The following is a 17,277-nucleotide window of genomic DNA, read 5'->3' on the forward strand; positions in this document are numbered from 1 at the left end:
CATTGTGCCAGTCGTTTTACTAGCCTTTATTATGTGTGGTAATACATTGTGCCAGTCGTTTTTAACCCTTTATTATGTGTGGTAATACATTGTGCCAGTCGTTTTTAACCCTTTATTATGTGTGGTAATACATTGTGCCAGTCGTTTTTAACCCTTTATTATGTGTGGTAATACATTGTGCCAGTCGTTTACTAGCCTTTATTATGTGTGGTAATACATTGTGCCAGTCGTTTTTAACCCTTTATTATGTGTGGTAATACATTGTGCCAGTCGTTTTACTAGCCTTTATTATGTGTGGTAATACATTGTGCCAGTCGTTTTTAACCCTTTATTATGTGTGGTAATACATTGTGCCAGTCGTTTTTAACCCTTTATTATGTGTGGTAATACATTGTGCCAGTCGTTTTTAACCCTTTATTATGTGTGGTAATACATTGTGCCAGTCGTTTTTAACCCTTTATTATGTGTGGTAATACATTGTGCCAGTCGTTTTACTATCCTTTATTATGTGTGGTAATACATTGTGCCAGTCGTTTAGTCTTTATTATGTGTGGTAATACATTGTGCCAGTCGTTTATTATGTGTGGTAATACATTGTGCCAGTCGTTTATTATGTGTGGTAATACATTGTGCCAGTCTTTATTATGTGTGGTAATACATTGTGCCAGTCGTTTTTAACCCTTTATTATGTGTGGTAATACATTGTGTCGTTTTTGTGAGTTTAGAGTGTCGTTCTCTGCAGCAAAACCAAAAAGAGTTACTTTGCATTAATGATTGATGTCCTGCAAAGGAGTCTGGCTTGTATTTGGCTACTGCATACAATAAAACTATTGTATACTTAACTGTACATTCACCAGATGGGATCATGCTCATGCCTATTGACAAATAGTGCTAAACAAAAATGTTGTCCACAAAAATGATAGGGAAGCTATTTCTTTTTGCTTTATCCATTTGACAATGACGATTTGACATTTGGTTAGTATCTAACACAATATGTTACACATCCATACAAAGACAGAGACAACTGCTTGGTCTGGGCCTGAGGTGAGACGTATCCTTTTGCAGATGTGATCATTTCTATAGTAGTTTCTCACTTAATAGTTTTTAAGTCAAGCTATTTCAAAATATACCTGCTTGGCTGCTTGCACCTTGTTACTGTCAAACTGGTCACTAAATCAGTGTGGTCTACGGGCACAGACTTTGTGATCTTGTAGATCATGATCTGCCTTTTGGGCACCCCTGCTATACACTATGTGGGATGTGCCTGGTCAGGTCTACACCCATTTTCAACCATATCTTCATATAACAGGCAGCTAGCTTACAAGTGCATAACGCAAAATGAGCTTGTAAATCACCTATTTTCAATACTTCTTAAAGCTTCATGAATGTCTACAGGAGAAAGTGACCTTGTTGTGGCGGACACACCGAATCTCTGTGTTTGGGGGAGTGGTGTATGTATAGTGGTGTATGTATAGGGACTTCGCTAATTGGCCAGCCAGACCCGTCGGCTTCATGGATTGGTGAAGCTTCGCATAACGTTTGTGCCACTTAGCCAATAACCTGACCCATTGGCTCAACTCGCAATGTATGATGAATAGACCCATTGTAAGCACTTTGAGTAAGTACTTTGTGCACAGAAAAGCACTATAAAAATGCAATCCATTATTTGATTGGCTGAGCTTCACGTATGGTTTTGCCACATTGCCAATATAAGAGTCAATGTGTATTCCTGACTTGGCATGATCGCGTGACGGTCCGTGTTAGATACACAAATCTCCCTCTGTGCCCCTTCTGCATTCACTTATGGAGGTCGTGGACATAGAGCCCCTGACCACCATCATGCCTGAAGCCAGGAGCCACCTAGTGTTTGCACGGGGGCCCGGAGACCTCCAGGTTTACAAGACCCTCTTCCAAACATCTGGCGCAACGGGATCGGAATCAGGTAGCCCGTTCAATCATGAGGTGAGGACCGACAAAGATGTGTACTCCTCCGCTTTTCGCGAACTCTACGACAAATTCCGTCTCATCTTCGTCAAACTGCAGGCCATCCGAGAGGACCTACCCAGCGAGAACAAGAAGCACTACTTGGTCAGCACCAGTGAGAGCTACAGATCCATTGTACGAGCCTGCACAGACAAGCTTCGGCGAGGTGCGGTTTCGACACGAGGCGCGGAATCGGCCAATGGGTGCAGGAACCAGGCGTCCGCTCTGCAGGCCATAGAGCTGATCTGGCATCTATGTGAAGTGCTGTTCGTCGAGGCCGCCCCTGTGGGCGCCCTGATGCTCCGCCTGCTGGACTGGGCCAGGCCCCACGAGACAGATGCGGTGGAGAAGACGGTCCGAGAGGTTCTGCAGAGTGAGAGCCCCGCACAGCACCGTCGCTACTGGGAGGCAGTGACGAGCTGCGTTCTGCAGGGCAGGCTGGAGGACGCCCGGCACATGCTGGTGAAACAGGCCTCACTGCAACCTGCGGCCCAGGACACCTTTGACCTGATGGATGACCTGCTCTGCCAGATGCCCGCCTACGACCCTCGCGGCACGCAGACGAGGCTGGCGGAGTTCGACGTGAAGTGGCGACACTGGCACGAGGGGGTGGACCGCTGCCTACGGAACGACTCGTTCTCTGACAGCCCTCGCCTGGAGGTCATCTGTAGGATCCTGGCAGGGGATGAAGACACGATGCTGGCACACAAGGAGCTGCTCGGTACCTGGTACCACTTCATGATCACAAGTCTGCTCTACTCTCGACCCACCGTCAGACCCGCTAATCTGCATTACTACGCACAGTCGTGCATGACCTCGTTCCTCTGCGCGGGCAGCGTCCCAGAGCCTCTGGACAATATCCTACTGGGAGCCTTTGGGTTTGACACTGAACGCGTCATCAAAGACTGCAGCGTTGCTCTGAGCAACCCGTGGTTTGTGGCTCATTTGACGGATCTCCTGGATCACTGCAATCTGTTCCGTTCCCACGATCAACACTTTGGTTCCGAACTTAGAGAGTTCCTGCTGCTGGAGTATGCCTCGGGTATGTTCGCCCACCCCGGCCTGTGGCAGCTGGCGGTAGACTACTGCGACCACTGTCTGGAGTTTGGCCGCACGTACCTGGAGCGGCAGATGAAGCGTGTGCCGCTTGACACGGAGCACAAGGCCCTCGAGGTACTCCAGATCTATGAACATAGGCAGATGTATGAACAGGCGAGGAGCGTCTGTAAGATCATGGCCAACCGAGCTCTGAGGAACAGTCATTTGGGACCGGCTCTGTCCTGGGCCATCAGGGCCAAGGACGGCGCCCTCGCCACCCTCGTGGCCGAGAGGTTCTTGCAGGACTACCGTGTCCGAGGGACCTTTTCGGACGTGGACCTGATTGACAACCTGGGTTCAGACATGCTGCTCAGCGACAGACTCACGTTCCTGGGGAAGTACCGTGAGTTCCGCAAGCTGTACGAAGACGAGCGATTTAGGGAAGCCGGCAAGCTCCTCGTGTCCCTCATGGCGGCGAAGATCGCACCGAGCAGCTTCTGGTGGACCCTGCTGACTGACGCCGTGCCACTAGTGGAGCAGAAAGAGGACATCTTCTCAGTGGAGCAGACCTATGAGCTGATGTCCTTTGTGGAGGAATTGACCTCCCCGTTCCAGACCAGCGCTCCCAGTGAAGCAGGAGGACCCATGAAAGAAGAGGATGTCACCAAAGTGGAGCTCTTCAGGCTGGCATTGGCCAGGAATCTTGCCACGGTCGTCGTTAAAGAAGGGACAGTGGAAGTCTGTTAAATGTGGCCGTGCCCACCTAAAGATTGTGTTCCTTTTTTGTCTCCACCAGGCCGAAGGCATGTGGGGAGAGTATGTTTTGCACTCCGTCCGTCCGCGTGTGTGTCCGTGTGTCCGTGAACAGCTAATCTCGGCCACCGTTAACCCGGTCGATGCCATATTTTGCACACACACTCCCTGGATGCCAACCATGAACCTCTGCCCCAAACTTTCCAGAACGGCCTGTTATAGCGCCACCAGGAGGCCGCTTTGTGCAAAACAAGTTTTTCGATGCCATATTTTGCACACACACTCCATGGATGCCAACCATGAACCTCTGCCCCAAACTTTCCAGAACGGCCTGTTATAGCGCCACCAGGAGGCCGCTTTGTGCAAAACAAGTTTTTGCACAGTACACCTACAGATTTTGTCCAAACATCACGCAAATTGGTACACAGTCTCTCTAGAGCCATTCAACGAAACGGGTCTTTCAGATTTATCAGACTCCATCCTGATTGGTTAAGATTGGCTTCCAAAGTTCACAGGAGTGCTCAGTTTCAAACAAAATGCTGCAAATCATGAACACATCGCGTGATTTCCGTGAAATTGTGCACCCACATTCCCACTAGGCCGAGGACGAAATGCCACATGAACAATTTCAACTCAGCCTCAAGGTGGCGCTATAACTGGCCGAAAAGTGTTTTTTCTTCATCATTTTTGAGGATTTGAAAGAAATTCAAAATTTCAAAAAACATGGGTTATAGCCCATCGTTTTTTCAATTAAAAAAAATAAATTAACCTCGTTTTTCATCATTTTTTAACATGGGCTATAGCCCCTACCGTACGGCATACTATAGCACGCCGTTTTTCATCATTTTTCATCATTTTTGAGGATTTAAAAAAAAATCAAAATTTCAAAAAACATGGGTTATATATAGCCCATCGTTTTTTGAATTTTTGAAAAAAAAAAGGTAATCTCGTTTTTCATCATTTTTGAACATGGGCTATAGCCCCTACCGTACGGCATACTATAGCACGCCGTTTTTCATAATTTTTCATAATTTTTGAGGATTTTTAAAAAAATCAAAATTTCAAAAAACATGGGTTATAGCCCATCGTTTTTTGAATTTTTGAAAAAAAAAATTAACCTCGTTTTTCATCATTTTTGAACATGGGCTATAGCCCCTACCGTACGGCATACTATAGCACGCCGTTTTTCATCATTTTTGAGGATTTGAAAAAAATTCAAAATTTCAAAAAACATGGGTTATAGCCCATTGTTTTTTTAATTTTTGAAAAAAAAATTAACCTAGTTTTTCATCATTTTTGAACATGGGCTATAGCCCCTACCGTACGGCATACTATAGCACGCCGTTTTTCATCATTTTTCATCATTTTTGAGGATTTGAAAAAAAATCTAAATTAAAAAAAACATGGGTTATAGCCCATTGTTTTTTGATTTTTTGAAAAAAAAAATTAACCTCGTTTTTCATCATTTTTGAACATGGGCTATAGCCCCTACCTTACGGCATACTATAGCACGCCGTTTTTCATCATTTTTGAGGATTTGAAAAAAATTCAAAATAAAAAAAAACATGGGTTATAGCCCATTGTTTTTTGATTTTTTGAAAAAAGAATTTACCTCGTTTTTCATCATTTTTGAACATGGGCTATAGCCCCTACCGTACGGCATACTATAGCACGCCGTTTTTCATCATTTTTCATCATTTTTGAGGATTTAAAAAAAATCTAAATTTCAAAAACATGGGTTATAGCCCATCGTTTTTTGAATTAAAAAAAAAAAAAAAACTCGTTTTTCATCATTTTTGAACATGGGCTATAGCCCCTACCGTACGGCATACTATAGCACGTAGTTTTTCATCATTTTTCATCATTTTTGAGGATTTGAAAAAAAAACAAAATTTCAAAAAACATGGGTTATAGCCCATCGTTTTTTGAATTTTTGAAAAAAAAAAATAACCTCGTTTTTCATCATTTTTGAACATGGGCTATAGCCCCTACCGTACGGCATACTATAGCACGCCGTTTTTCATCATTTTTGAGGATTTGAAAAAAATTCTAAATTTCAAAAAACATGGGTTATAGCCCATCGTTCTTTGAATTTTTGAAAAAAGAAATTAACCTCGTTTTTCATCATTTTTGAACATGGGCTATAGCCCCTACCGTACGGCATACTATAGCACGCCGTTTTTCATCATTTTTGAGGATTTGAAAAAAATTCAAAATAAAAAAAAACATGGGTTATAGCCCATCGTTTTTTGATTTTTTGAAAAAAATAAATAACCTCGTTTTTCATCATTTTTGAACATGGGCTATAGCCCCTACCGTACGGCATACTATAGCACGCCGTTTTTCATCATTTTTCATCATTTTTGAGGATTTGAAAAAAAATCAAAATTTCAAAAAACATGGGTTATAGCCCATCGTTTTTTGAATTTTTGAAAAAAAAAATTAACCTCGTTTTTCATCATTTTTGAACATGGGCTATAGCCCCTACCGTACGGCATACTATAGCACGCCGTTTTTCATCATTTTTGAGGATTTGAAAAAAATTCAAAATTAAAAAAAACATGGGTTATAGCCCATCGTTTTTTGATTAAAAAAAAAAAAATTAACCTCGTTTTTCATCATTTTTGAACATGGGCTATAGCCCCTACCGTACGGCATACTATAGCACGCCGTTTTTCATCATTTTTCATCATTTTTGAGGATTTTTAAAAAGATCAAAATTTCAAAAAACATGGGTTATAGCCCATCGTTTTTTGAATTTTTGAAAAAAAAAATTAACCTCGTTTTTCATCATTTTTGAACATGGGCTATAGCCCCTACCGTACGGCATACTATAGCACGCCGTTTTTCATCATTTTTCATCATTTTTGAGGATTTTTAAAAAGATCTAAATTTAAAAAAACATGGGTTATAGCCCATCGTTTTTTGAATTAAAAAAAAAAAAAAAAACTCGTTTTTCATCATTTTTGAACATGGGCTATAGCCCCTACCGTACGGCATACTATAGCACGCCGTTTTTCATCATTTTTGAGGATTTGAAAAAAATTCTAAATTTCAAAAAACATGGGTTATAGCCCATCGTTCTTTGAATTTTTGAAAAAAGAAATTAACCTCGTTTTTCATCATTTTTGAACATGGGCTATAGCCCCTACCGTACGGCATACTATAGCACGCCGTTTTTCATCATTTTTCATCATTTTTGAGGATTTAAAAAAATTCAAAATTTCAAAAAACATGGGTTATAGCCCATCGTTTTTTGAATTTTTGAAAAAAAAAATTAACCTAGTTTTTCATCATTTTTGAACATGGGCTATAGCCCCTACCGTACGGCATACTATAGCACGCCGTTTTTCATCATTTTTCATCATTTTTGAGGATTTGAAAAAAAATCAAAATTTCAAAAAACATGGGTTATAGCCCATCGTTTTTTGAATTTTTGAAAAAAAAAATTTACCTAGTTTTTCATCATTTTTGAACATGGGCTATAGCCCCTACCGTACGGCATACTATAGCACGCCGTTTTTCATCATTTTTGAGGATTTGAAAAAATTTCTAAATTTCAAAAAACATGGGTTATAGCCCATCGTTCTTAGAATTTTTGAAAAAAGAAATTAACCTCGTTTTTCATCATTTTTGAACATGGGCTATAGCCCCTACCGTACGGCATACTATAGCACGCCGTTTTTCATCATTTTTGAGGATTTGAAAAAAATTCAAAATAAAAAAAAACATGGGTTATAGCCCATCGTTTTTTGATTTTTTGAAAAAAATAAATAACCTCGTTTTTCATCATTTTTGAACATGGGCTATAGCCCCTACCGTACGGCATACTATAGCACGCCGTTTTTCATCATTTTTGAGGATTTGAAAAAAAAATCAAAATTTCAAAAAACATGGGTTATAGCCCATCGTTTTTTGAATTTTTGAAAAAAAAAATTAACCTCGTTTTTCATCATTTTTGAACATGGGCTATAGCCCCTACCGTACGGCATACTATAGCACGCCGTTTTTCATCATTTTTGAGGATTTGAAAAGAATTCAAAATTAAAATAAACATGGGTTATAGCCCATCGTTTTTTGATTTAAAAAAAAAAAATTAACCTCGTTTTTCATCATTTTTGAACATGGGCTATAGCCCTACCGTACGGCATACTATAGCACGCCGTTTTTCATCATTTTTCATCATTTTTGAGGATTTTTAAAAAGATCAAAATTTCAAAAAACATGGGTTATAGCCCATCGTTTTTTGAATTTTTGAAAAAAAAAATTAACCTCGTTTTTCATCATTTTTGAACATGGGCTATAGCCCCTACCGTACGGCATACTATAGCACGCCGTTTTTCATCATTTTTCATCATTTTTGAGGATTTTTAAAAAAATCTAAATTTAAAAAAACATGGGTTCTAGCCCATCGTTTTTTGAATTAAAAAAAAAAAAAAAACTCGTTTTTCATCATTTTTGAACATGGGCTATAGCCCCTACAGTACGGGATACTATAGCACGTAGTTTTTCATCATTTTTGAGGATTTGAAAAAAAATCTAAATTTCAAAAAACATGGGTTATAGCCCATCGTTTTTTGAATTTTTGAAAAAAAAAAATAACCTCGTTTTTCATCATTTTTGAACATGGGCTATAGCCCCTACCGTACGGCATACTATAGCACGCCGTTTTTCATCATTTTTGAGGATTTGAAAAAAATTCTAAATTTCAAAAAACATGGGTTCTAGCCCATCGTTCTTTGAATTTTTGAAAAAAGAAATTAACCTCGTTTTTCATCATTTTTGAACATGGGCTATAGCCCCTACCGTACGGCATACTATAGCACGCCGTTTTTCATCATTTTTCATCATTTTTGAGGATTTAAAAAAATTCAAAATTTCAAAAAACATGGGTTATAGCCCATCGTTTTTTGAATTTTTGAAAAAAAAAATTAACCTAGTTTTTCATCATTTTTGAACATGGGCTATAGCCCCTACCGTACGGCATACTATAGCACGCCGTTTTTCATCATTTTTCATCATTTTTGAGGATTTGAAAAAAAATCTAAATTTCAAAAAACATGGGTTATAGCCCATCGTTTTTTGAATTTTTGAAAAAAAAAAATTACCTCGTTTTTCATCATTTTTGAACATGGGCTATAGCCCCTACCGTACGGCATACTATAGCACGCCGTTTTTCATCATTTTTGAGGATTTGAAAAAAATTCTAAATTTCAAAAAACATGGGTTATAGCCCATCGTTCTTTGAATTTTTGAAAAAAGAAATTAACCTCGTTTTTCATCATTTTTGAACATGGGCTATAGCCCCTACCGTACGGCATACTATAGCACGCCGTTTTTCATCATTTTTCATCATTTTTGAGGATTTAAAAAAATTCAAAATTTCAAAAAACATGGGTTATAGCCCATCGTTTTTTGAATTTTTGAAAAAAAAAATTAACCTAGTTTTTCATCATTTTTGAACATGGGCTATAGCCCCTACCGTACGGCATACTATAGCACGCCGTTTTTCATCATTTTTCATCATTTTTGAGGATTTGAAAAAAATTCAAAATTTCAAAAAACATGGGTTATAGCCCATCGTTTTTTGAATTTTTGAAAAAAAAAATTTACCTAGTTTTTCATCATTTTTGAACATGGGCTATAGCCCCTACCGTACGGCATACTATAGCACGCCGTTTTTCATCATTTTTGAGGATTTGAAAAAATTTCTAAATTTCAAAAAACATGGGTTATAGCCCATCGTTCTTAGAATTTTTGAAAAAAGAAATTAACCTCGTTTTTCATCATTTTTGAACATGGGCTATAGCCCCTACCGTACGGCATACTATAGCACGCCGTTTTTCATCATTTTTGAGGATTTGAAAAAAAAATCAAAATTTCAAAAAACATGGGTTATAGCCCATCGTTTTTTGAATTTTTGAAAAAAAAAATTAACCTCGTTTTTCATCATTTTTGAACATGGGCTATAGCCCCTACCGTACGGCATACTATAGCACGCCGTTTTTCATCATTTTTGAGGATTTGAAAAAAATTCAAAATTAAAATAAACATGGGTTATAGCCCATCGTTTTTTGATTTAAAAAAAAAAAAATTAACCTCGTTTTTCATCATTTTTGAACATGGGCTATAGCCCCTACCGTACGGCATACTATAGCACGCCGTTTTTCATCATTTTTCATCATTTTTGAGGATTTTTAAAAAGATCAAAATTTCAAAAAACATGGGTTATAGCCCATCGTTTTTTGAATTTTTGAAAAAAAAAATTAACCTCGTTTTTCATCATTTTTGAACATGGGCTATAGCCCCTACCGTACGGCATACTATAGCACGCCGTTTTTCATCATTTTTCATCATTTTTGAGGATTTTTAAAAAAATCTAAATTTAAAAAAACATGGGTTATAGCCCATCGTTTTTTGAATTAAAAAAAAAAAAAAAACTCGTTTTTCATCATTTTTGAACATGGGCTATAGCCCCTACCGTACGGCATACTATAGCACGTAGTTTTTCATCATTTTTGAGGATTTGAAAAAAAATCTAAATTTCAAAAAACATGGGTTATAGCCCATCGTTTTTTGAATTTTTGAAAAAAAAAAATAACCTCGTTTTTCATCATTTTTGAACATGGGCTATAGCCCCTACCGTACGGCATACTATAGCACGCCGTTTTTCATCATTTTTGAGGATTTGAAAAAAATTCTAAATTTCAAAAAACATGGGTTATAGCCCATCGTTCTTTGAATTTTTGAAAAAAGAAATTAACCTCGTTTTTCATCATTTTTGAACATGGGCTATAGCCCCTACCGTACGGCATACTATAGCACGCCGTTTTTCATCATTTTTCATCATTTTTGAGGATTTAAAAAAATTCAAAATTTCAAAAAACATGGGTTATAGCCCATCGTTTTTTGAATTTTTGAAAAAAAAAATTAACCTAGTTTTTCATCATTTTTGAACATGGGCTATAGCCCCTACCGTACGGCATACTATAGCACGCCGTTTTTCATCATTTTTCATCATTTTTGAGGATTTGAAAAAATTTCAAAATTTCAAAAAACATGGGTTATAGCCCATCGTTTTTTGAATTTTTGAAAAAAAAAATTTACCTAGTTTTTCATCATTTTTGAACATGGGCTATAGCCCCTACCGTACGGCATACTATAGCACGCCGTTTTTCATCATTTTTGAGGATTTGAAAAAAATTCAAAATAAAAAAAAACATGGGTTATAGCCCATCGTTTTTTGATTTTTTGAAAAAAAAAAGAAACTCGTTTTTCATCATTTTTGAACATGGGCTAGAGCCCCTACCGTACGGCATACTATAGCACGCCGTTTTTCATCATTTTTCATCATTTTTGAGGATTTTTTAAAAAATCAAAATTTCAAAATACATGGTATAGCCCATCGTTTTTTGAATTTAAAAAAAAAAAAATTAACCTTGTTTTTCAACATTTTTGAACATGGGCTATAGCCCCTACCGTACGGCATACTATAGCACGCCGTTTTTCATCATTTTTGAGGATTTGAAAAAAAATCAAAATAAAAAAAAACATGGGTTATAGCCCATCGTTTTTTGATTTTTAAAAAAAAAATTAACCTCGTTTTTCATCATTTTTGAACATGGGCTATAGCCCCTACCGTACGGCATACTATAGCACGCCGTTTTTCATCATTTTTGAGGATTTGAAAAAATTTAAAAATTTCAAAAAACATGGGTTATAGCCCATTGTTTTTTAAATTTTTGAAAAAAAAATTAACCTAGTTTTTCATCATTTTTGAACATGGGCTATAGCCCCTACCGTACGGCATACTATAGCACGTCGTTTTTCATCATTTTTCATCATTTTTGAGGATTTGAAAAAAAATCAAAATTTCAAAAACATGGGTTATAGCCCATCGTTTTTTGAATTTTTGAAAAAATAAATTAACCTTGTTTTTCATCATTTTTGAACATGGGCTATAGCCCCTACCGTACGGCATACTATAGCACGCCGTTTTTCATCATTTTTCATCATTTTTGAGGATTAAAAAAAAAAAAAAGAATTCAAAAAACATGGGTTATAGCCCATTGTTTTTTAAATTTTTGAAAAAAAAATTAACCTAGTTTTTCATCATTTTTGAACATGGGCTATAGCCCCTACCGTACGGCATACTATAGCACGCCGTTTTTCATCATTTTTGAGGATTTGAAAAAAATTCAAAATAAAAAAAAACATGGGTTATAGCCCATTGTTTTTTAAATTTTTGAAAAAAAAATTAACCTAGTTTTTCATCATTTTTGAACATGGGCTATAGCCCCTACCGTACGGCATACTATAGCACGCCGTTTTTCATCATTTTTGAGGATTTGAAAAAAATTCAAAATAAAAAAAAACATGGGTTATAGCCCATTGTTTTTAGATTTTTTGAAAAAAAAATTAACCTCGTTTTTCATAATTTTTGAACATGGGCTATAGCCCCTACCTTACGGCATACTATAGCACGCCGTTTTTCATCATTTTTGAGGATTTGAAAAAAAATCAAAATAAAAAAAAACATGGGTTATAGCCCATCGTTTTTTGATTTTTTGAAAAAAAAATTAACCTCGTTTTTCATCATTTTTGAACATGGGCTATAGCCCCTACCGTACGGCATACTATAGCACGCCGTTTTTCATCATTTTTGAGGATTTTAAAAAATTTCAAAATTTCAAAAAACATGGGTTATAGCCCATTGTTTTTTAAATTTTTGAAAAAAAATATTAACCTAGTTTTTCATCATTTTTGAACATGGGCTATAGCCCCTACCGTACGGCATACTATAGCACGTCGTTTTTCATCATTTTTCATCATTTTTGAGGATTTGAAAAAAAATCAAAATTTCAAAAACATGGGTTAAAGCCCATCGTTTTTTGAATTTTTGAAAAAAAAAATTAACCTTGTTTTTCATCATTTTTGAACATGGGCTATAGCCCCTACCGTACGGCATACTATAGCACGCCGTTTTTCATCATTTTTCATCATTTTTGAGGATTAAAAAAAAAAAAAAGAATTAAAAAAACATGGGTTATAGCCCATCGTTTTTAGAATTTTTGAAAAAAAGAATTAACCTAGTTTTTCATCATTTTTGAACATGGGCTATAGCCCCTACCTTACGGCATACTATAGCACGCCGTTTTTCATCATTTTTGAGGATTTGAAAAAAAAAAAAAAAAAAAAAAAAACATGGGTTATAGCCCATTGTTTTTAGATTTTTTGAAAAAAAAATTAACCTCGTTTTTCATAATTTTTGAACATGGGCTATAGCCCCTACCTTACGGCATACTATAGCACGCCGTTTTTCATCATTTTTGAGGATTTGAAAAAAATTCAAAATAAAAAAAAACATGGGTTATAGCCCATTGTTTTTTGATTTTTTGAAAAAAAGAATTACCTCGTTTTTCATCATTTTTGAACATGGGCTATAGCCCCTACCGTACGGCATACTATAGCACGTAGTTTTTCATCATTTTTGAGGATTTGAAAAAAAATCTAAATTTCAAAAAACATGGGTTATAGCCCATCGTTTTTTGAATTTTTGAAAAAAAAAAATAACCTCGTTTTTCATCATTTTTGAACATGGGCTATAGCCCCTACCGTACGGCATACTATAGCACGCCGTTTTTCATCATTTTTGAGGATTTGAAAAAAATTCTAAATTTCAAAAAACATGGGTTATAGCCCATCGTTCTTTGAATTTTTGAAAAAAGAAATTAACCTCGTTTTTCATCATTTTTGAACATGGGCTATAGCCCCTACCGTACGGCATACTATAGCACGCCGTTTTTCATCATTTTTCATCATTTTTGAGGATTTAAAAAAATTCAAGATTTCAAAAAACATGGGTTATAGCCCAACGTTTTCATCATTTTTGAGGATTAAAAAAAAAAAAAAAAAATCAAAAAACATGGGTTATAGCCCATTGTTTTTTAAATTTTTGAAAAAAAAATTAACCTAGTTTTTCATCATTTTTGAACATGGGCTATAGCCCCTACCGTACGGCATACTATAGCACGCCGTTTTTCATCATTTTTGAGGATTTGAAAAAAATTCAAAATAAAAAAAAACATGGGTTATAGCCCATTGTTTTTTAAATTTTTGAAAAAAAAATTAACCTAGTTTTTCATCATTTTTGAACATGGGCTATAGCCCCTACCGTACGGCATACTATAGCACGCCGTTTTTCATCATTTTTGAGGATTTGAAAAAAATTCAAAATAAAAAAAAACATGGGTTATAGCCCATTGTTTTTAGATTTTTTGAAAAAAAAATTAACCTCGTTTTTCATAATTTTTGAACATGGGCTATAGCCCCTACCTTACGGCATACTATAGCACGCCGTTTTTCATCATTTTTGAGGATTTGAAAAAAAATCAAAATAAAAAAAAACATGGGTTATAGCCCATCGTTTTTTGATTTTTTGAAAAAAAAATTAACCTCGTTTTTCATCATTTTTGAACATGGGCTATAGCCCCTACCGTACGGCATACTATAGCACGCCGTTTTTCATCATTTTTGAGGATTTTAAAAAATTTCAAAATTTCAAAAAACATGGGTTATAGCCCATTGTTTTTTAAATTTTTGAAAAAAAATATTAACCTAGTTTTTCATCATTTTTGAACATGGGCTATAGCCCCTACCGTACGGCATACTATAGCACGTCGTTTTTCATCATTTTTCATCATTTTTGAGGATTTGAAAAAAAATCAAAATTTCAAAAACATGGGTTAAAGCCCATCGTTTTTTGAATTTTTGAAAAAAAAAATTAACCTTGTTTTTCATCATTTTTGAACATGGGCTATAGCCCCTACCGTACGGCATACTATAGCACGCCGTTTTTCATCATTTTTCATCATTTTTGAGGATTAAAAAAAAAAAAAAGAATTAAAAAAACATGGGTTATAGCCCATCGTTTTTAGAATTTTTGAAAAAAAGAATTAACCTAGTTTTTCATCATTTTTGAACATGGGCTATAGCCCCTACCTTACGGCATACTATAGCACGCCGTTTTTCATCATTTTTGAGGATTTGAAAAAAATTAAAAAAAAAAAAAAAACATGGGTTATAGCCCATTGTTTTTAGATTTTTTGAAAAAAAAATTAACCTCGTTTTTCATAATTTTTGAACATGGGCTATAGCCCCTACCTTACGGCATACTATAGCACGCCGTTTTTCATCATTTTTGAGGATTTGAAAAAAATTCAAAATAAAAAAAAACATGGGTTATAGCCCATTGTTTTTTGATTTTTTGAAAAAAAGAATTACCTCGTTTTTCATCATTTTTGAACATGGGCTATAGCCCCTACCGTACGGCATACTATAGCACGTAGTTTTTCATCATTTTTGAGGATTTGAAAAAAAATCTAAATTTCAAAAAACATGGGTTATAGCCCATCGTTTTTTGAATTTTTGAAAAAAAAAAATAACCTCGTTTTTCATCATTTTTGAACATGGGCTATAGCCCCTACCGTACGGCATACTATAGCACGCCGTTTTTCATCATTTTTGAGGATTTGAAAAAAATTCTAAATTTCAAAAAACATGGGTTATAGCCCATCGTTCTTTGAATTTTTGAAAAAAGAAATTAACCTCGTTTTTCATCATTTTTGAACATGGGCTATAGCCCCTACCGTACGGCATACTATAGCACGCCGTTTTTCATCATTTTTCATCATTTTTGAGGATTTAAAAAAATTCAAGATTTCAAAAAACATGGGTTATAGCCCAACGTTTTTTGAATTTTTGAAAAAAAAAATTAACCTAGTTTTTCATCATTTTTGAACATGGGCTATAGCCCCTACCGTACGGCATACTATAGCACGCCGTTTTTCATCATTTTTCATCATTTTTGAGGATTTGAAAAAAAATCAAAATTTCAAAAAACATGGGTTATAGCCCATCGTTTTTTGAATTTTTGAAAAAAAAAATTTACCTAGTTTTTCATCATTTTTGAACATGGGCTATAGCCCCTACCGTACGGCATACTATAGCACGCCGTTTTTCATCATTTTTGAGGATTTGAAAAAAATTCAAAATAAAAAAAAACATGGGTTATAGCCCATCGTTTTTTGATTTTTTGAAAAAAAAAATTAACCTAGTTTTTCATCATTTTTGAACATGGGCTATAGCCCCTACCGTACGGCATACTATAGCACGCCGTTTTTCATCATTTTTCATCATTTTTGAGGATTTGAAAAAAAAATCAAAATTTCAAAAAACATGGGTTATAGCCCATCGTTTTTTGAATTTTTGAAAAAAAAAATTTACCTAGTTTTTCATCATTTTTGAACATGGGCTATAGCCCCTACCGTACGGCATACTATAGCACGCCGTTTTTCATCATTTTTGAGGATTTGAAAAAAATTCAAAATAAAAAAAAACATGGGTTATAGCCCATCGTTTTTTGATTTTTTGAAAAAAAAAAGAAACTCGTTTTTCATCATTTTTGAACATGGGCTAGAGCCCCTACCGTACGGCATACTATAGCACGCCGTTTTTCATCATTTTTCATCATTTTTGAGGATTTAAAAAAATTCAAAATTTCAAAAAACATGGGTTATAGCCCAACGTTTTTTGAATTTTTGAAAAAAAAAATTAACCTAGTTTTTCATCATTTTTGAACATGGGCTATAGCCCCTACCGTACGGCATACTATAGCACGCCGTTTTTCATCATTTTTCATCATTTTTGAGGATTTGAAAAAAAATCAAAATTTCAAAAAACATGGGTTATAGCCCATCGTTTTTTGAATTTTTGAAAAAAAAAATTTACCTAGTTTTTCATCATTTTTGAACATGGGCTATAGCCCCTACCGTACGGCATACTATAGCACGCCGTTTTTCATCATTTTTGAGGATTTGAAAAAAATTCAAAATAAAAAAAAACATGGGTTATAGCCCATCGTTTTTTGATTTTTTGAAAAAAAAAAGAAACTCGTTTTTCATCATTTTTGAACATGGGCTATAGCCCCTACCGTACGGCATACTATAGCACGCCGTTTTTCATCATTTTTCATCATTTTTGAGGATTTAAAAAAATTCAAAATTTCAAAAAACATGTGTTATAGCCCATCGTTTTTTGAATTTTTGAAAAAAAAAATTAACCTAGTTTTTCATCATTTTTGAACATGGGCTATAGCCCCTACCGTACGGCATACTATAGCACGCCGTTTTTCATCATTTTTGAGGATTTGAAAAAAATTCAAAATAAAAAAAAACATGGGTTATAGCCCATCGTTTTTTGATTTTTTGAAAAAAAAAAGAAACTCGTTTTTCATCATTTTTGAACATGGGCTAGAGCCCCTACCGTACGGCATACTATAGCACGCCGTTTTTCATCATTTTTCATCATTTTTGAGGATTTTTTAAAAAATCAAAATTTCAAAATACATGGGTTATAGCCCATCGTTTTTTGAATTTTTGAAAAAAAAAATTAACCTTGTTTTTCAACATTTTTGAACATGGGCTATAGCCCCTACCGTACGGC

At 35.6% G+C, this 17,277-nt stretch overlaps 1 protein-coding gene across 1 annotated transcript; it reads left to right on the plus strand.

Moving 5' to 3' along the window:
- Window positions 1-1,803: 1,803 nt before the first annotated feature.
- On the plus strand, window positions 1,804-3,768 carry LOC310857113 (nuclear pore complex protein Nup85-like; the record flags this gene model as incomplete). The annotated part of the gene is made up of 1 exon (XM_083762726.1): window positions 1,804-3,768. One exon carries the CDS (start codon window positions 1,804-1,806, stop codon window positions 3,766-3,768), a length of 1,965 nt encoding a protein of 654 aa, XP_083618852.1.
- Window positions 3,769-17,277: the final 13,509 nt, after the last annotated feature.

The sequence above is a fragment of the Protomyctophum parallelum genome, assembly GCF_964188405.1.
Source record: "Protomyctophum parallelum genome assembly, chromosome: 4".
Lineage (NCBI taxonomy): Eukaryota > Metazoa > Chordata > Actinopteri > Myctophiformes > Myctophidae > Protomyctophum > Protomyctophum parallelum.